Source organism: Lipophrys pholis (genome assembly GCF_963383615.2).
Source record: "Lipophrys pholis genome assembly, chromosome: 15".
NCBI lineage: Eukaryota > Metazoa > Chordata > Actinopteri > Blenniiformes > Blenniidae > Lipophrys > Lipophrys pholis.
This window is the reverse complement of record NC_137642.1, coordinates 25,294,929-25,312,547: the sequence shown is the minus strand read 5'-3', so window position 1 is coordinate 25,312,547 and position 17,619 is coordinate 25,294,929. Positions and strand designations below refer to the sequence as shown.

Below are 17,619 nucleotides of genomic sequence, written 5' to 3'. Positions count from 1 at the left end.
GTCACGTCTTATCTGGCCTCCGCCAGCTAATTGCGGTGAACCTGCCTCTCCGTGCGAGCGGCCATTAAATCCTTCTACCTGCTGCTCTACGCTTTCTACTCGTCTCCGTTCGTTTCCAGGAGGAACCGGCGCCTCTGAAGACTAATGACTCACGCTGGGGGGGGGGGACGGATGGATGAGCGGGGAGAGGGAAGGAAAAGGTAAGGCGAGGGATGACAGAGCGGGTCAGAGAATGAGGCGGGCAGATGAAAGAAGAATAAAAGAAGAGGGGAAAGGAGTGAGTAAAAGAGAGGAGGAGGAGGAGGAGGAGGAGGAGGAGGAGGAGGAGGAGGAGGATGACAGGGAGGAGAGTGAGCGGAGACAGTGGATTCATTAATCATTGTCTTCTCCCAGACGCTCCGGCCCTGGTGCCACCTCTTCTTAATGACCACTCTCACCGTGTGTCGCTGGTGTGGCTGTGCACTGCTTCTTCTTCTCTTTTGTATTTTAAAACTTAAATAAGAAAAGTTATTATACAAATTTCAGTGAAGAAAATATTTAAGGGTCAAACTAAGAGATAAAGATGGGGGTGACACAAACAGTGGACTTTCCTGGGATTCTATAGGATGCGAATAGGATGCGACTGGTAAAGTGGGCCAGAATGGCTCGTGTTTGCAGGTTTGAATCCCCACACACACACCCACACACATCCCACCCCCCCACCCCCCCAGCGTCCAGAGCTCCTGCACATACGTGCTTCCACTGACCCATCGGGACTCGTGTCACTGTGCCATGAGGTCAAACACACTTTAAAATGATGCAAGTTAATGTAACGTCCCCAAAAGCCCTAAAAACGTGACGTGTGTGAGTGTGTGTGTGTGTGTGTGTGTGTGTGTGTGTGTGTGTGTGTGTGTGTGTGTGTGTGTGTGTGTGTGTGTGTGTGTGTGTGTGTGTGTGTGTGTGTGTGTGTGTGCGCGCGCCTGTTCTTAAGACTTGAGTGGCGTGTCAGCTGGTTATCAGCACTGCAATGCCGCCATCTGCTGGTTCTTCATGGTTTTGCACTCAGTTACAGCTCCAGAAAGTTTTGTGCTTCTGTGCAGTTATACAGGTTTTAAAAAAAGGAGCTGAACGTTCTCTTGACAGGTAGAAGTGTGTAACTGTGAGCCGGGTGGCAGAGCCGATCAGCTCCCACTCCCATGATTGTAGATCTACTTGTAGAAGTGGTCGACCAGTAAGTTCCACGCCTGTTGTTGCCATTTGTATGTGAATAAGCGCTCAGTCGCTGAAAATGCAACTTTTGGAAAGCACGCCGACTCCATCTCCGTGGAAACACAGGAAGATGCTGCTTTTCTGAAACGCTGCTGCTTGCGCATGCACGCCACGGCCGTAGTAAATAGTTCTTCTGCACATGCTCAGTAGAGGCAATCAGAACAACGTTTCCTCCAGTGTCATGACTCCATATTCCCCTGGGACTTGGTACTTTTATTTTGACAGTCACCTTAATAACAATACAACTTGGTCGTTTGTCTACTGGAAAGTCCGTGTACTTCAATTGTTAATGTTTGTCGCGTATTGTTCTCTGCAGCAGGTGTGTGTATTTCATTACAAGAACAACCAACAGCACCACCTTGTGGCCCAACATGCGAACTACACTGTTGCTTAAAAACAGGCCCATAACGAGTTCATGGCTCCGACCAGTGAAAACCCAAAGAGCAGATAAACCCGTAGGAAGGCCGAACACGCCCCGTGGAAAATGTCAACCGCGACGAGAGTCCTCGTGTCGATAAAGAGCAATCAAACAATAACCACGGGACGGGACGGATCGATGGCGCCGGCGGGCTGCACTCACTCAGGTTGTACTCCTGCACTTTGCTGACGTAGCTGTAGACCGGCGAGTAGCCGAAGAAGACCAGCATGGCCGGCTCGCCGTCGGCCAGCTCCACCACGTGGGCCGTGTGGCCCTCCAGGGCGTACGGGGGCGGCGGCGCCGGTTTGCGTAGCGACCAGGTGCGTCGGGGGATGTTGAAGACCCACATCTCGTCCGTGATGTTGGCGTGCGCGGCTTCCAGCTTCCCGCCGAACATGTAGATGTCATCCTGCGTGACGGAGGAGAGGAACGATAACAGTTATTGACATAAACACCGTCACACGCTTCACACACTTTTGCACTGACTGAATTCAAAAGTGCCGCCTGAAGTCTATTAAATATAATCAAAGAATCTGTATTTAAATGTACTTTTATATTACAAATATTAAAATAATATTCAATGAGAAAATAATACAATAAAATAAGAATAAGAATAGAATCTCCCAGGACCCTCACGGCCCCCCGCACTGCCCGACCCCTTTTGTCCAGGGATAATTGGAACATTTATTGCAGTATAATTCAAAGTGTGTGTGTTCTGTTGCCTCCCTCACCTGGTAGCGAGCCAGAGAGTGTCCGTATCTGTAGAGGGGTCCGCTGCCGGCGGGCACGGCGTCCCACGTGCCGCTCTCCAGGTTGTAGCTGGAACGGAACAATCCGGTTAATAAAAGCAGCGGCGGGCGGATAAAGAGGCAGCGCGGCTGGTGTGAGTCGCTCACTTGAGAACCATGTGGTAGTTTGAGTAGTTGAAGGAGAAGCCGCCCACCACCCACATGAGCCCAGAGTGCACCAGGGCCCGGTGGGACGCCCGGCCCAGGGACTGGGCGGACGGTTTGATGCCGGGCAGCACCCAGAAGGCCTCGGCGGAGGGGACGGAGAGGGAGCAGTCCGGACCTGGAGGCGGGACGGAACAGGAAGTGTGACTTACAACCTCAAGTGGACAAAATTAAAAAAATCGAGTCGAGACTATTTACTCGGAAATCTGATTTTATTTGCGCGACAAAATCTATCGGTAGTGCTCAAACCCACAGGTCATATGGAGTTATATATTACTATTTAATATTCATCAATTTCATTTTTATTCCATTTCATTCGATATCTAACTTTAACTTACGTTCTATTCTGTTGAGCAAACCTGTAAAAAAAAAAAATTCCCTCTGGGATTAAGGAATTTGTGTTTTATTCTCAACCACATTCACACAGAAGAATAACATAATAAGGACTTAACGATAATATTTATTACTAGTAAGCGATGATTACTGGGGAAAAATGGAAAAATGGAAAGTTTCTCTAGATTAACATCGTGACTTGAGTTTGTTTCTGTTCAATAGAAACTAAAACTATTAGTTTTAGTTACTTACAAGTTTTGATTAAAGTTTAATTTACACTTAATTTGTATCCATTTATTTGCAAAAAGTGGATTATCACCAAAAGTTTGCATAAACTTGTGTGTATTGTAGTTATTTTCCCAGCTCTTTGCCTCCCTTTTCATGAATATTAGGGTTTATTTTATTTTATTTTTTTACTCTTTTGAAAACTTTCACCATTTCCACTGCAGTACCAGTGCTTTCACCGTCAAACTATTTAAGAGTATCTCACAATCTTTTATTAATTGATTCTTTTATCTGGCTGTAGCTTGATAAATGTGATTTGGGTCTTTAAATGATCAGAACAGATCAGGTCACATCCGGCTGCTCCTGCAGAACCACATTTACATATTTTAATCATTTTCTGGCTTTTTTACGCAACGAATAATAAACTAATGATCAGATCGAGAAATTAATCAGTCAGTTGAAGCTCCACACTCCACACTCCAGTACAGAGATCTCCAGACATATTCAGAAGTCTGATTAAAATTTCATTTCACGGCAGAAATCTGTTTGTCTCTATAAATGTATAACTAAATGCAAATATACATTATATAAATAAAACTATTTAAAAAATTGGAAATGTATAAAAAAAAATTTAACTATAAGGGTCGCCTTTATTTTTATTTTTTTACATATATTCTTCAAAAGAAGGAACGAGATGGACTGTTTTCCTTGTATTTACAGCATTTGCCCACTAGGGGTCAGTGTTTCATCATTTAAATCAAATCCTTTTAAACTTCTTCTCTAGTGGATTCAATCCACTCAATGTCATATTATTATAATAATAATAATTATTATTATTATTACTACTATTATTATTTGTTGTAGTAGTAGTGTGAGTAGTAATAGCAGCATTAGCTCTGGTTGTTGATTTGAAAAATTTCTGAAATTTTTCTTTCAAATGAACCCAACAAAAAACAAAAACACCAGAATTAAAAAAACATATATGTGCTTTTCCTAAAAAATGTATATATAAATGTAAAATTATTTCCATGTCATCACCTGGAACATTTCATTGATGTGATCTGCTGTTTAAAGAAATTACTCAATTAAAACTTGACAAACACATAAAAAAGATATATTGTGAAAAAATCAAATATTTAATGGGACATGCTGGTATTGAACGAGGCTGCGGTGGTTTTAAAGTCTCTCATCCTCACTTCTTCTCCCTTAATTATGAATCAAGACAGGCGCGTGGCGCTGCCGATGACGAGCATCATGGGAAATCTGCTCTTGGTTGTGAGGTTTAACAGGAAACGCGGCGACCTTGTTTGTGCGATCATGTTGTAATTATCATGAGCACACGAATCGAAATGAAAAGGAACTTGAGAAAATCTAAATCTTTAACATTTGAACCATCCTGATCTGGTTTAAATATTTCAGAGGTACTTCAGTGTGCAGTTTCACTACATTTATGATGAAATATCGTATTTTAATCAATGAGTTGCAGTTTTATAGATCTGCAGACATTCATATGCAAAAATCCTTTGAAGACGCTTAATGGGATCATGAAGACGTTATAAAATACTAAATGATGAATATCTTCTCTTCATAAAGTCCATTACAGAAGCTCCAGGGGAGAGAAAGTCTGTTTCCACAAAAGCTCTTCAGGAGTAAGACTTTTTAAAAAAAAGAGAAATTAATCTGCATTTTTTGCTCATTTGGACTTGAATTGAGGTTATTTGGTGTAACGGCCTCACGAGAGGCACGCAGGGAACAAATATACAGATCCTACTATGGTGAAGTCTCCACCTCTGAGTCTGGTCCTGCAGGTTGCTCCTCCATACGCTCGTTTGGAGTTGTTGGGTTTGTCTCTCTAATGCTGTAATTTCCAGGCTATCGAGCGCACCTGAATATAAGCTGCACTCATCAAATTAAAAAAATATAAAAAAGTTGGGAGTTACGTGATGCACCTGAACGCATCACCCATGTTTTTGCGAAGCTCGTTAACCAGTTAAAATCCATAAATTAGCGTCATCACTGTTTAAGCTGTGTGAGAAAAAGTAGCGGCTCATAGTCTGGAAATTACGGTAATACTTTTAGATAACTATGTTGCATATGGTGCAATCGACATAAAATTTTATTGAACGTCAAGCTGTGCTTCGCCATAGTAGGACTCATAAATTAAAATAAAATTACTTGTTTTCCACTTTGGCAGCCTAAAAACATCAGACTTTCCCGTATCTTATCGTTTTTATGTTTGTTTTTTGTTTAACGACAATTGAAACAGAAGCGCTGGATATGTGCGGTTCCTGCATGCCGTGGCGCTGCGAGGAGTCGCCGCCGTCACGCCGCCTCACCTTGCCAGCTGTCGTTGCAGACGCAGAGCTTCTCGCCGGTCAGGTCGCAGTAGCCGTGGCCGGGGCTGCCACAGTTGCCCCCGCAGTACGGGATGTCGCAGGCGTCTCCCTTCCAGTACTTGTCGCACTCGCAGTAAACGCGGCCGGCGGCCGAGTTGGCGGCGCCGCAGCGGCCGTGGCCCGAGCAGTTGTTGGGGCAGGAGTTTATCCTGCGGGAGACACGAGGTGGAGAGGAAGTCGAGGAGGAGGCGTCACACGATGGAAACTCGCAGTACCATATCGGCGTGTCGGTGGAAACATCAAGTTTCTGGTTCTCATGAAATGATGGGAAAATTGAAGCTTCAGCTTGTTGTCGTCAGGCAGAGTGAGAGTAATCCTGCACTGACTCAATGAAGTGTCAATTTGTATTAGAGTACATTTTACAATCGAACTGATCAGATTGTACTCAATGAGAAGTACATGTAATACTAGTTATTTTACACCTACATTCAATTCCAATGTCAGCAGCTTTTGAAATAGCAGCTTTTGGAAAACACTTCCGTCTCCATGTGAACAGAGGAAAATGTGATTTATTTTAAAACGCTCTGACTCCGTCTCCATTTTTCCGTATACAACTTTTTGAAAATGCTCCGGCTCCCGTTTCAGTGGAAATGGAAGAAAACACAACTTTTTCAAAAACACTCCAACACAGTCTCCATGGAAATAGAAGAAACGCAACTTTTTGAAAACACTTTGACTCCGTTTCCATTGAAACGGAGGAAAACGCACTTTTTGAAAACGCTCCAAAACTCCAATCTTCATGGAAATGGAGGAAAATGCAACTTTTCGAAAACACTTCGGGCTCTCTGGAAATGGAACAAAACCATCTTTTCCAAAATGTTCTGACTCCGTCTTCATGGAAACTGGTGACGGCAACTTTTTTGAGCAATTCAACTTGGCTGTCTGCCCATAACAATGTCCGCGTGTGCTTGCGGTTTCATTACAACCAAACAACAGTGACACCTTGTGGCATGACACACTAACTACACTGTATTCCACAATTCATTGCTTTAAAAAAACGCTGCTGTGTAAACACAAAACCCCTCTGGAACCAAAACGACGTGTTTTCACTGGAGACGTCGTGCGAACGGAGACTGAAATATTTACAAAATAATTAACTTGCTGACGATGTTCATAAAACTGCATAAAAACCTGGAAATGGCAGAAAACAGTTGAATTGAAGCGCTGAACACGGGTTTGTTTGATGTTAATGCGTTTTAAATTGTGAGCATCTCTGATAAAGCCTCCACATCCAACTGAAGGTGATGCAGCGAGGAGGTGGAGGTGGAGGGGGAGGAGGAGGAGGAGGAGGAGGAGGAGCGGGAGCAGGAGAGATGAAGGAAACCAGGCAGCATTTTAAAAGAGATAAAGGATAAACACACAAAGAGAGCGAGGATGATTGCATGTTTTCTGTGTTTGAATCACATGTATTGTGAATCTTCTGAAGATTAGATATTGTCTTTCTGAGAAATGGGATAAATTAGAGGAAAGAAAACGAGAGGAAAGTCGAAGACGAGAGGCAGAACATCGTTTCTCTGTTGGTACAAAAAGCCGGGTTGCTGCTCTGTGACAGGGGTCGCCATGACAACCTTTATCTCCACTCACTCCGTCTTTTTGTGTGTGTGTGTGTGTGTGTGTGTGTGTGTGTGTGTGTGTGTGTGTGTGTGTGTGTGTGTGTGTGTGTGTGTGTGTGTGTGTGTGTGTGTGTGTGTGTGTGTGTGTGTGTGTGTGTGTGTGTGTGTGCAAGGTGGTGACACACTGACAACAGGAAGCTCCTCGCCCTCGCCGTGGCATCCAAGGCACCAATTAAATGAGTCTCCATTGTGCTGAGACGTCACCTTCTTTTCGGTCTGAAGATTATTTGTGGGGAAAAAAAGAAAGAAAAAGATGTTCCTGTCGTCTATTGTTCTGCTGGAGCTGTTTGAATGTTCCGCTTGTTTTAGGATGGAGTGAATGACTTTTACAGTCGATGACAACATTTGAAGAAGGAAACCGAGGAAGTTGCTCTTGTGCCGGTTATTTAATGAATGAGTAAACTATGGTGGCCCAGAAGGCTCAACGCAATGACAAAAGCCACAACACGACAAAAGCCACAACACAATGACAAAAGCCACAACACAACGACAAAAGCCACAACACAACGACAAAAGCCACAACACAACAAAAGCCACAACACAACAAAAGCCACAACACAACGACAAAAGCCACAACACAACAACAAAAGCCACAACACAACGACAAAAGCCACAACACAACAAAAGCCACAACACAACGACAAAAGCCACAACACAACGACAAAAGCCACAACACAACAACAAAAGCCACAACACGACAAAAGCCACAACACAACAAAAGCCACAACACAACGACAAAAGCCACAACACAACAACAAAAGCCACAACACGACAAAAGCCACAACACAACGACAAAAGCCACAACACAACAACAAAAGCCACAACACAACGACAAAAGCCATAACACAAGGACAAAAGCCACAACACAACAACAAAAGCCACAACACAACAACAAAAGCCACAACACAACGACAAAAGCCACAACACAACAAAAGCCACAACACAACAAAAGCCACAACACAACGACAAAAGCCACAACACAACGACAAAAGCCACAACACAACAAAAGCCACAACACAACAAAAGCCACAACACAACGACAAAAGCCACAACACAACGACAAAAGCCACAACACAAGGACAAAAGCCACAACACAAGGACAAAAGCCACAACACAACAACAAAAGCCACCACACAAGGACAAAAGCCAGGACACAGGAGCGGAGCGATGGGGAGGCGGTGTGAACGTACGAGTACGCGATGTTGAACCCGGTGAGGTTGTAGGCGGCGTCGCTGAAGAAGTGAAGCAGAGCGTATCCAGAGTTGGTCACCACCTCCGGGACGGTCTCGTTCCCTCTGGACTCCGCCACCACCAGACCACTGACAGGGAACCAACAGGGAACAAACGGGGAACAAGACAACGAGGCAGATTGTTTTATTTTACTGTTTTACGCCGCCCAACTTAAATGAAGGTGTGAAGATCGTTGGCTCCCCTCCCTCCCAAGTGAACCGAGTCCCGGACTGTCCCAATGTGAAAGACCCTGATAAACACAACCACACCCTCTTACACTGGCGGAGGCAGAACCTCCGAGCAGCAGCTCGCTTCTCACTGTAAAGAGAGCGTCGCCTGCTTCCATGGCGAACAACACCGGCTCAGGAGCTGTTTCAGCTTTGCATAATCAATCGGCAGATATTTAGTTTTTTTCTGACGGTCCGTACTGGACCCTTCATGGTCGCGGCTCGGCTCTCGACAGGATGTAAGCGGCGGTGGATTAGAAGCGGCTGAATTGTTGTTGGTATTATCTGGTTTTTTTTAATGAATTTGTAGTGACTGAAAGGCCGCCGCCCACATGCCTGTGGATTCTCTTTTGAGTGGCGGGGGGGTGGGGGGGCTGGGGGGGTGTGGGGGTGGGGGGAGTAGAGAAATAGAAGTGGCATTCAGAGATAATGTGCGTAATTGCCATATTTTCTTTTCCGTTATCACCGTATTGTGGTAGGAGGGTAATTACGGGCTCCATTGTTTGGCTGAGCGTGGAGTCGTTTTACTGCACGAGTGCAAATTTATTGGGGCTTTTGAAGCGGCGCCAAAGGCTACCTGAGTCATTTCCATATTTCCACACACACACACACACACACACACACACACACACACACACACACACACACACACACACACACACACACACACACACACACACACACACACACACACACACACACACACACACACACACACACACACACACACACACACACACACACACACACAGTGGAGCTGTGAGAATGGCAGGCGGCTCACCTGAAGACGGCAATCATCGGGGCGTAAATGGAGTCTCCGTCAAAGACGTACATGTGGTCCCAGCTGCACTCGGTGGCGAAGTGATTGAAGCGCAGCCTGAGCGCCGCGTTGGGACTGGGAGAAACACAACGCAGGATTACACATCACCCACAAGCTTCACGGGATTCTTGCGTTTCGTTGCAAAGCCGCCAGTTCGCATCATGAATTGATTCTTCAGGGACTCCTGGCGTTCCTGCTTTACCTGCCTCTTGTTGAAGCGTGCCCTTTTTAACGCCAGTCTCCTGGGAGCGGCAGGCCTCCGGTTTCTTACTTAACTGTTTGCACGTATTGAAGATGCATTCTAGTTTATACGCTGAGGAAAAGTTAGAGTCTAACTCAGGGGCGTCAGACATGTTAGTGACCGGACTGTTAAAATAGAGACAAAATAACCTTTAAAGGGGTCTTATTATTCAGCTTTTCAACAATTTCACATGGTATCATTGGTTCAAAAGCGTTTTTTTGCTTTTCCTTGATTTTCCTCCATTTGAATATTGGATCACAGGAGCTGCATTCAGAATCTGCTGTGTCTTGTGTGAGCTGGACTGGCTCCGCCCACACATGCCCATCTTGGGAAGAGGAGGAAGTACTTCCTCTCGTGGTGCCATGTGCCAGAGCAGAGCTGCCTAATTGTGGGAGGAGTCAAAGGGAGGAGCCAACCTTGATTGGGATTGGCTGAACCCCCGATGACACTATATAGGGTTTGATTTCTGATTGGCTGGTTGGAGCAACACACTTTTTAAAACCTGAAACAAGCCAGGGAGAGAGAGGACAGACTGTCTTCACTTCCGGGGCGTCATTCCAGGACGATTAGTACTGTGGTTGTTACAACCTTTGGAGGTGAAACCTTCTGCTTTGGTGGAGAAATAGCATTAGCAGAGAGAGAGAGAGAGAGAGAGAGAGAGAGAGAGAGAGACGTTGCTAAAAATACACCACAAATGTGTTACTGTGTCCGAGATGTCCTTTAGTACTTCCCAAGGAGATCATGAGCATCTTTGCCCAGAGCCGATCTCACAGCCCCCCCCCCCCATTAATTTGTGTGAGGTATCATGTCTGGGGAATATTTGTGTACCTTTCATAAACAGCGCGTTACTTGCAGTTATCACTGCGTCCATTCAGCTGCAGCACAATGGCTGCAGAGACAAACTCCCTCTATTTACGCAGCTAATAAGGCTCCATTCATCCGACGTCCTCGGGTCAGGAACCAAAACAGAACCCGGGTGGAAGTGCGGGGGGAAAATTAAATATGGATGCGTGCGAGATTGAAAAGACTCACAATCCTTCGATTAACCAGGTGCACTTGGTCTTGTACTTGTAGTTAACGGGTCCGTCGGTGAGGGAGCCTGATAGGTCTGTCAACCTGCAGCAAAAAAAAAAAAAACAAGAGCGGAGATAAATAGCCGTGGTGGTTAAACAAACTCAAGATCAGCGTCTGATTGACAGGTGACGGGTTTGTGAGGGTTTTTTGGATTGTTTGTTTTCACATGAAAAACAGTCCGAATCTCATCTCGCGATCTCGACTCAACAAAGCGATTCATTCTTCCGCGGCTGCAGGCGCTTCATCACTCACAGCATGTGACCTTTGGTCGTGGCTACCAGGCTCAAGGTTTCATGTTCTTAAGAGATGATGGGCACTTTGCTTTTCTGCAAATGAAATGAAAGAACTTCTGTATATCTGAGAAGCTGATCCCAAACAGGAAGCTCGGAAAACTGAACAATGTCACAAGATATTAAGGTCAAATTACACAAAATTTGAGTGTCAAAGACGCTGGCAACTTTTCAAAAAAAAAACCCACACAGGCTCAGTCTCAACATTGTTAATGTTTACAGTGTGTAAATCTCTGCTGCAGGTGTGTGTGGTTTCATTACAAAAACCGACAACAGCACCCACTAGTGGGCCCACATGATAACTGCATCATCGCCAGAGTTTCAGAAATCTGAAAATCTGGCCATAAAACAACGAAACTTTGTCGGTTGCAATCAACCTTCCCGGAGCAGCAGGTGAAACGGAAAAAGTTCAAATCTAGTAGGAAAATAGTATAAAAACAAATGTTGGATCAATAAAAACAACTGCACTGTCCCTGGTGTGGTTCCGTGCATTCGTGCGCGAGCAGCAGGGGCGGTGGAAAGGAAATAGGCCTTCCCCACCGCTTGAGCAGTCGTTAATCACATTCACCCATTCACACACACATTCACACACAAAAACGGAGGCGGTACGTTTTCACTGGACTTTATGGCCTTTGTCATCATACAAATGGGTTTTCTCTTGATTTAGTATGATTATTGCTTTAGTTATATTATCTGTTAACGAGGTTTTTCGTCATTGGAACCATTTGATGAATCACCACAGCGGCCGTCTGCGGTTTTCTCACCGCCGGCGTGAATCCCCACATTATTCCTCCTCACAAGACGTATGTGCTCGCCATCATTCACGCCGTCCTTAATAATTAACCATTTTCCCTTCGCCTCACTTCACCTCCTCCCCGCCACGCTCACACTGCAACGGCGTAATTATCACCCGGCAGTCGGCCGTTGTTCACACTTGCGGCGTCACGCACGTCAGACGCTCCCTGTGAGTGGAACCCCCCCCCCCACACACACACACACACACACACACACACACACACACACACACACACACACACACACACACACACACACACACACACACACACACACACACACACACACACACACACACACACACACACACACACACACACACACACACACACAAAAAACCCCTTATTATTCAGCTTTTGGGTCAAGCCGGGTCATTTTATGACTCAGTAACAGTACAGAAAGTGTGACCTGTGTGGTCAGGTGGAACATTCCCTCATACACCGATGAGCCACAACATTATGACCACCGAGAGGCAAAGTGAGTGATCATCAGGGAAGCAGGTGGAACCTTCATCTTCCAAGTTGATGTGTTATGTCCGCGGCACGCTGTGTGATCGTGCCGAGTAACTTTCTAAAGTGCCGGTTCGACGTCGCACTGAGAAACCAGAACCACTGTTTGAGCGATTGCAGGACGACTCGTCCATGGATGAGATTTCAGAATTTCTTTGAGAAAATAAATCCTGTACAATGTACTTTTACATATTGTTATTTCTAATTTTTCATATATCTAGTAAATGTCCATATATGTTTAGTATAGTATCATAAGCCTTTGTTTCTCTTTGTTTACCATTAAGAGAATGGTAAACAAATTGAAAGAGTGCATGTAAAAACATTTCTGGGGATGACTTCTGATGAAAAGCTCAGTTGGAAGCCCCGTGATGCTCCAGACGCGTCGGTACAACTTGGTGGGCGACTAGAAGGCTCGCAGGAAAACACTTCCCGATTTCCTGCGTGGCATCGGCCTCAACCTTGGTGGACGCCAGCCCAACATCTCGGCATACTGTGTAGTACTGATACATTTACTGTGATTATTGTAGACCTGTTTATATATCGACGGCTTCATAATGAAACACATACCTTATGTTTTTGTACCAAATGTACTTAATAATCCTTCCAAATGTGTCAAATATACTTTGAAATCCAATCTTTCAAATCAATAATCTTGAAGAAATTAGTCGTGGACGAGTTGTCCAGGGTTGCAGTTTTGTGGACGAGTTGTCCGTGGACCTTATATCCCTCCCCCCAATCCGTCTGTCTGTCCCATCCCTTCCTCTCCTCTATCCCTTCACTCCAACCAGAAAAGCAGGAAGCCGCCACCTCTGAGTTCAGTTCTGCAGGTTTCTTCCCGTTAGAGGGAGTTTTTTTCCTTTCCACCGTCGCCCACGCTTGCTCGTGTGGATTTGTTGGGTTTCTCTCTGTTAAAAGTGTATATATATATATATATATATATATATATATATATATATATATATATATATATATATATTTAATAAAGTGGTAGTGAATTTAGTTGAATTGTTGAGACAATATGGTGCTGGGAAAGGTTGAGTCATCGCCCAACCTCCCGACCCAATAAACCTGCGACGTCACTTAACAACAACAATGGCGGACTACATGCTCGAGATGGAGCAGCTGATGCTCGTGGAATCATTAAGGCGATATATTGTCTATTTTTCGGTATTTCTGTGGCAACGTTACAGCGCCACCTATAGGCCTGGGATATGAACCTGAGCTTTATTGACCTTTTCAAAAACAGCTTTGGAAAGGTCAACTCCGTTTTTTTGAGGCATTAACTCAAATTCTCCATATTTAGACAAACTTCCACGATTTGAAAGATGTGCTGCTGATGTGTCAGTGTCACACACCGTCAGAGGTCGAGTCAAGCAGCAAAATGAGCGCAAACAGTCATAATGTAATGGCTCATCGGCGTGCGCACAAAACGCCGCTGATTATTATTTTGGCAGAAAGGAAGGATTAGCGAGCGTCTCAGCCCCGAGCGCTGACTGCAGGGACCGTCGGTGGCCGAGCAACAATACGCCTGTGAGCAGATAAAACACGGCATCCCACTAATGTCAAGGTAGGACGGTGTTGCCATAGCGATCGCGACATGACAGATTCATGTGGCAAGTGTAATAACCATGATGATGGCATGCGAGCGTGTGTGTGTGTGTGTGTGTGTGTGTGTGTGTGTGCGGTAAACAGCAGTCACACTTGTCAATCAAAGTAATCCTGCATCCGAAGGGGAAGGTGACACACACACACGCACGCACACACACACACACACACACACACACACACTGGGAGACAGTGACATACTGTCTAACCCGAGGCAGCCAGCGATGTCTTCCCTGCCTGTAATGTTAATGTGCTGTGTCCTTTGTGTGTGTGTGTGTGTGTGTGTGTGTGTGTGTGTGTGTGTGTGTGTGTGTGTGTGTGTGTGTGTGTGTGTGTGTGTGTGTGTGTGTGTGTGTGTGTGTGTGTGTGTTCATTATCTGACGCTGCAGGGTGACTGTAGGCTGTGTATTCATCCTGGCACACAGCCAGAGTAAAGAAGAGAAAACATTGTCATTCTTCCAGGAAAAAAAAAAAAAAAACAGACCCTGAAATGAGAGAAGGTTTCCAGTAACATAACTCGAACACGCTTTAAAATACGTGCAAATAACGTCGATTCACCAACTCTGCCATCACTACCCATCTTAAATGGGTTTTTCACTGCTACTGCATCTGCAACAATGCAGCACTTCACCGCTTCCATTCAGTCCCACAATGACACGCGTTACCAAACGCGCCCTCAGTTGAACCACCACGTCCTCGTGCCAGCGTCTGCACGTCTCTTTTCCATTTCAAAGTCCCTGCACTGGCTGCCCGTTAATTTTAGAATACATTTTAAGGTTCATCCTATTGCTTTTTAATGGCCTGCGAGAGCTCTCGGCTCCTCTGAAAGTGGGCCTCTAATCATATGAGGACTTTAAAGCGAAGACATCTTTTCAATACTCCGGGTCAGACGACCTGAAAGCTGCAGTCCAACATTCAGTTCTTGTTTGGATTCGATCATAAATCCGAGAAGTGCTTCTGATTGTACGTTTGCTTCCATTGACCACAGTGTCTGCAGGCTGGCTGCATTATCAGAAATAGTGGTCCTGCATGGAAACTACAACATTTTCAATGATTCTCATCCCGTTTGGATGACGAATGTTATTGAAACCAGTCGGTTGAATGTTAGTTCAAGAGCCACACGCAGCCCAAATGTCATCTCTTGTGGGCCGGAACGGTAAAATACCGTCATAATAAACTATAAAGGGGTCATATTATTCAGCTTTTCGATACTTTCAAGGTCTCGTTGGTCCAAAAATGATATATTCAAGGTTTATTTCCCCAAATCCAGCTTTACCTTGATTCTCCTCCATTTGAATATTGGATAATAGGAGCTGCATTCAGAATCTGCTGTGTCTGTGTGACTGTGTGAGCTGGACTGGCTCCGCCCACACATGCCCATCTTGGGAAGAGGAGGAAGTACTTCCTCACGTGGTGCCATGTGCCAGAGCAGAGCTGCCTAATTGTGGGAGGAGTCAAAGGGAGGAGCCTACCTTGATTGGGATTGGCTAAACCCCCCGATGACACTATATAGGGTTGGATTTCTGATTGGCTGGTTGGAGCAACACACTTTTTTAAACCTGAAACAAGCCAGGGAGAGAGAGGACAGACTGTCTTCACTTCTGGGGCGTCATTCCAGGTATGAGGACGATTAGTACTGCTGGGAAACCTTTAGATAATAATAATATGACCCCTTTTAAATTGAACAGTTTCTTTGTTGTGTTACAGAGAAAATAAAGTGATGAAAATATTTTTGCAAAAAACAAATAATTGCTGTGAAAAATCCCTACAGTCTCAACATGAAGCCAATTTTAATCTGCAAAATACATAGAAGAGTAAAAAAAACTGCTAGTTGGCAGCATCACGATGTCTCAGCTCTGGTCTCAGCGTTGTGTTTTGACCGCTGCTACGAGGAAATTTGCTGAAAAAAAAAATCAGTTTACTTCAGATTTTCTTTCAATTTGCTTGGTGGTTTGGCGGCCGGATTGGAGCCTCTTGCCGGCCAGTGGCTTCCAATGGCCACTTGTGTTAAATTTCAAAATGTTTTCTGAGCATTTTTGTCAACAGAGAATTTGTTTGCCAGGAACATTTCAGCTTTCTAGATTTTCCAACAGAATTTACCTTTTTACTTCCTTCATCTAAGCACGAGAGAGTCAGGCCAGGTTTATACAACATTTTACGTGAGATCACGGGTTTGTGTTTCAGAAAAGTTTCACGGTTACACAGCGACGTTTTGAAAACGATGCCAGTTTACATGGAAATGGCCGAGACTCTGGAAAAAATGAGGTTTGTATGTTTGGCTACAAGTCGGTGCTGTAGGTAGTTCTTATCAATGGAATCAGAGAACATTACATTATAAACATTCATGTAAAAAAGATATATAATAATTTAAATATTGTGCTTTTCCTTGTTTTTACAGAGATTGGCAGCGTATTCAAAAAGTTATGTTTTCAGTGGCCCCGAGCACCACTGTCGTGTAAAAACAGACGTCCGAAACACAACGGAAGTTTTGCGTTTTTACTGGAAAACCGTGTAAATGTGGCGTCAAAGGACCAAGAGACAATCAACATTTTTAAGCATTTAGTTTTTTTTAAAGCAGGTGATCAAAGTCCTGGAGCTTCTTTCTGAGCAGGTAAACAGTGTCTCCCTCCCTGAGTGACGCACGCTAACTGTTTTATTCACTCGTCCTACATCCAGACATGGATCCTTGCTGCAGCATGAAAGCTAATAAAAGTCAGTGTGCAGCTGAAACGTGAGACGACGTGGTCCTCTCAGCTTGGACTCACTTCTACGTCAGTTCAAAAGGAAGCGTAAGGTCTTTGCAAATTACTTTCTGAACTTGCTTCTGAGCTGTGAAGCACGCACACACAAACACACACACACACATACACACACACACACACACACACATGCACACAAGCGACACACCACTGTGGCCATCAGCACAGGAGATTAAGCTTGCGACCGGGCTGTTTGAGAGGGATGAGAGAAAACAAGGGAGCTGGAACAGATTGCAGCACAGCCGGACGAAGGCCACACAGGGAAGGATCAAATCCTGCCAATAACGCGCCGCCCGCACGCACAAACTCGCCAACACATGACATCTACGGGAGGTAGAAATAAAAAAATAAAAAAAGAAGAAACATGAACGCAGCCACTGTAGTTTTGTCCTTCCAGAGGAGTCGTTCCTCCTCACGTTCGCTGCCTCGCTCCCATCAGCCTCCGCTGATCACCGTCAGATCCTCAGGCCGTAATCCCAGATTAGAAGGCAAACAATCATGTGGTGCTGCTCTAAAGCCGGACTTCAATGACGGTGATATTGATGGAAAGCGATGAAAATTCTGTTCTCGGCTGCTCCGCGTTGATACGTGAACACTGAGGACCACTCGCATGATTTACTCTGTTTTTTTTCTTCGACCTCATGCAGACGATGCACTACTTTCTAAGAAGGCTTTCAAGCCAGTAGCTTTGTGTTTTCCAGAAGAAAAAAAACTTTGTTCAAGAAAAACTGGAAACCAAAATGCAGGTTTTTGGTCTTTGTGATTAAACTAAAGTACGTTAGACAAAAACAAGTTCAGGAAAAACGTGCAGAACCGCAGCGGAGACGGATACGTACACATCAATGTCAAACGACGGGAGAAAATATCAATCAAGACAGTGAAA

General features: G+C 44.8%; 1 protein-coding gene across 1 annotated transcript in view; it reads right to left on the bottom strand.

Annotated features, from left to right (window-relative positions):
- LOC308120496 (attractin-like protein 1) overlaps positions 1-17,619 on the bottom strand; it is a gene marked incomplete at both ends in the record, with an annotated part of 279,677 nt that overhangs the window by 239,203 nt on the left and 22,855 nt on the right. Inside the window, 7 exons of the mRNA XM_080481128.1 lie at positions 1,829-2,075; positions 2,398-2,485; positions 2,563-2,737; positions 5,514-5,722; positions 8,377-8,505; positions 9,425-9,538; positions 10,737-10,820. Of these exons, the coding sequence (XP_080337254.1) occupies positions 1,829-2,075; positions 2,398-2,485; positions 2,563-2,737; positions 5,514-5,722; positions 8,377-8,505; positions 9,425-9,538; positions 10,737-10,820 (1,046 nt within the window). The remainder of the gene's footprint in view (positions 1-1,828; positions 2,076-2,397; positions 2,486-2,562; positions 2,738-5,513; positions 5,723-8,376; positions 8,506-9,424; positions 9,539-10,736; positions 10,821-17,619) is intronic.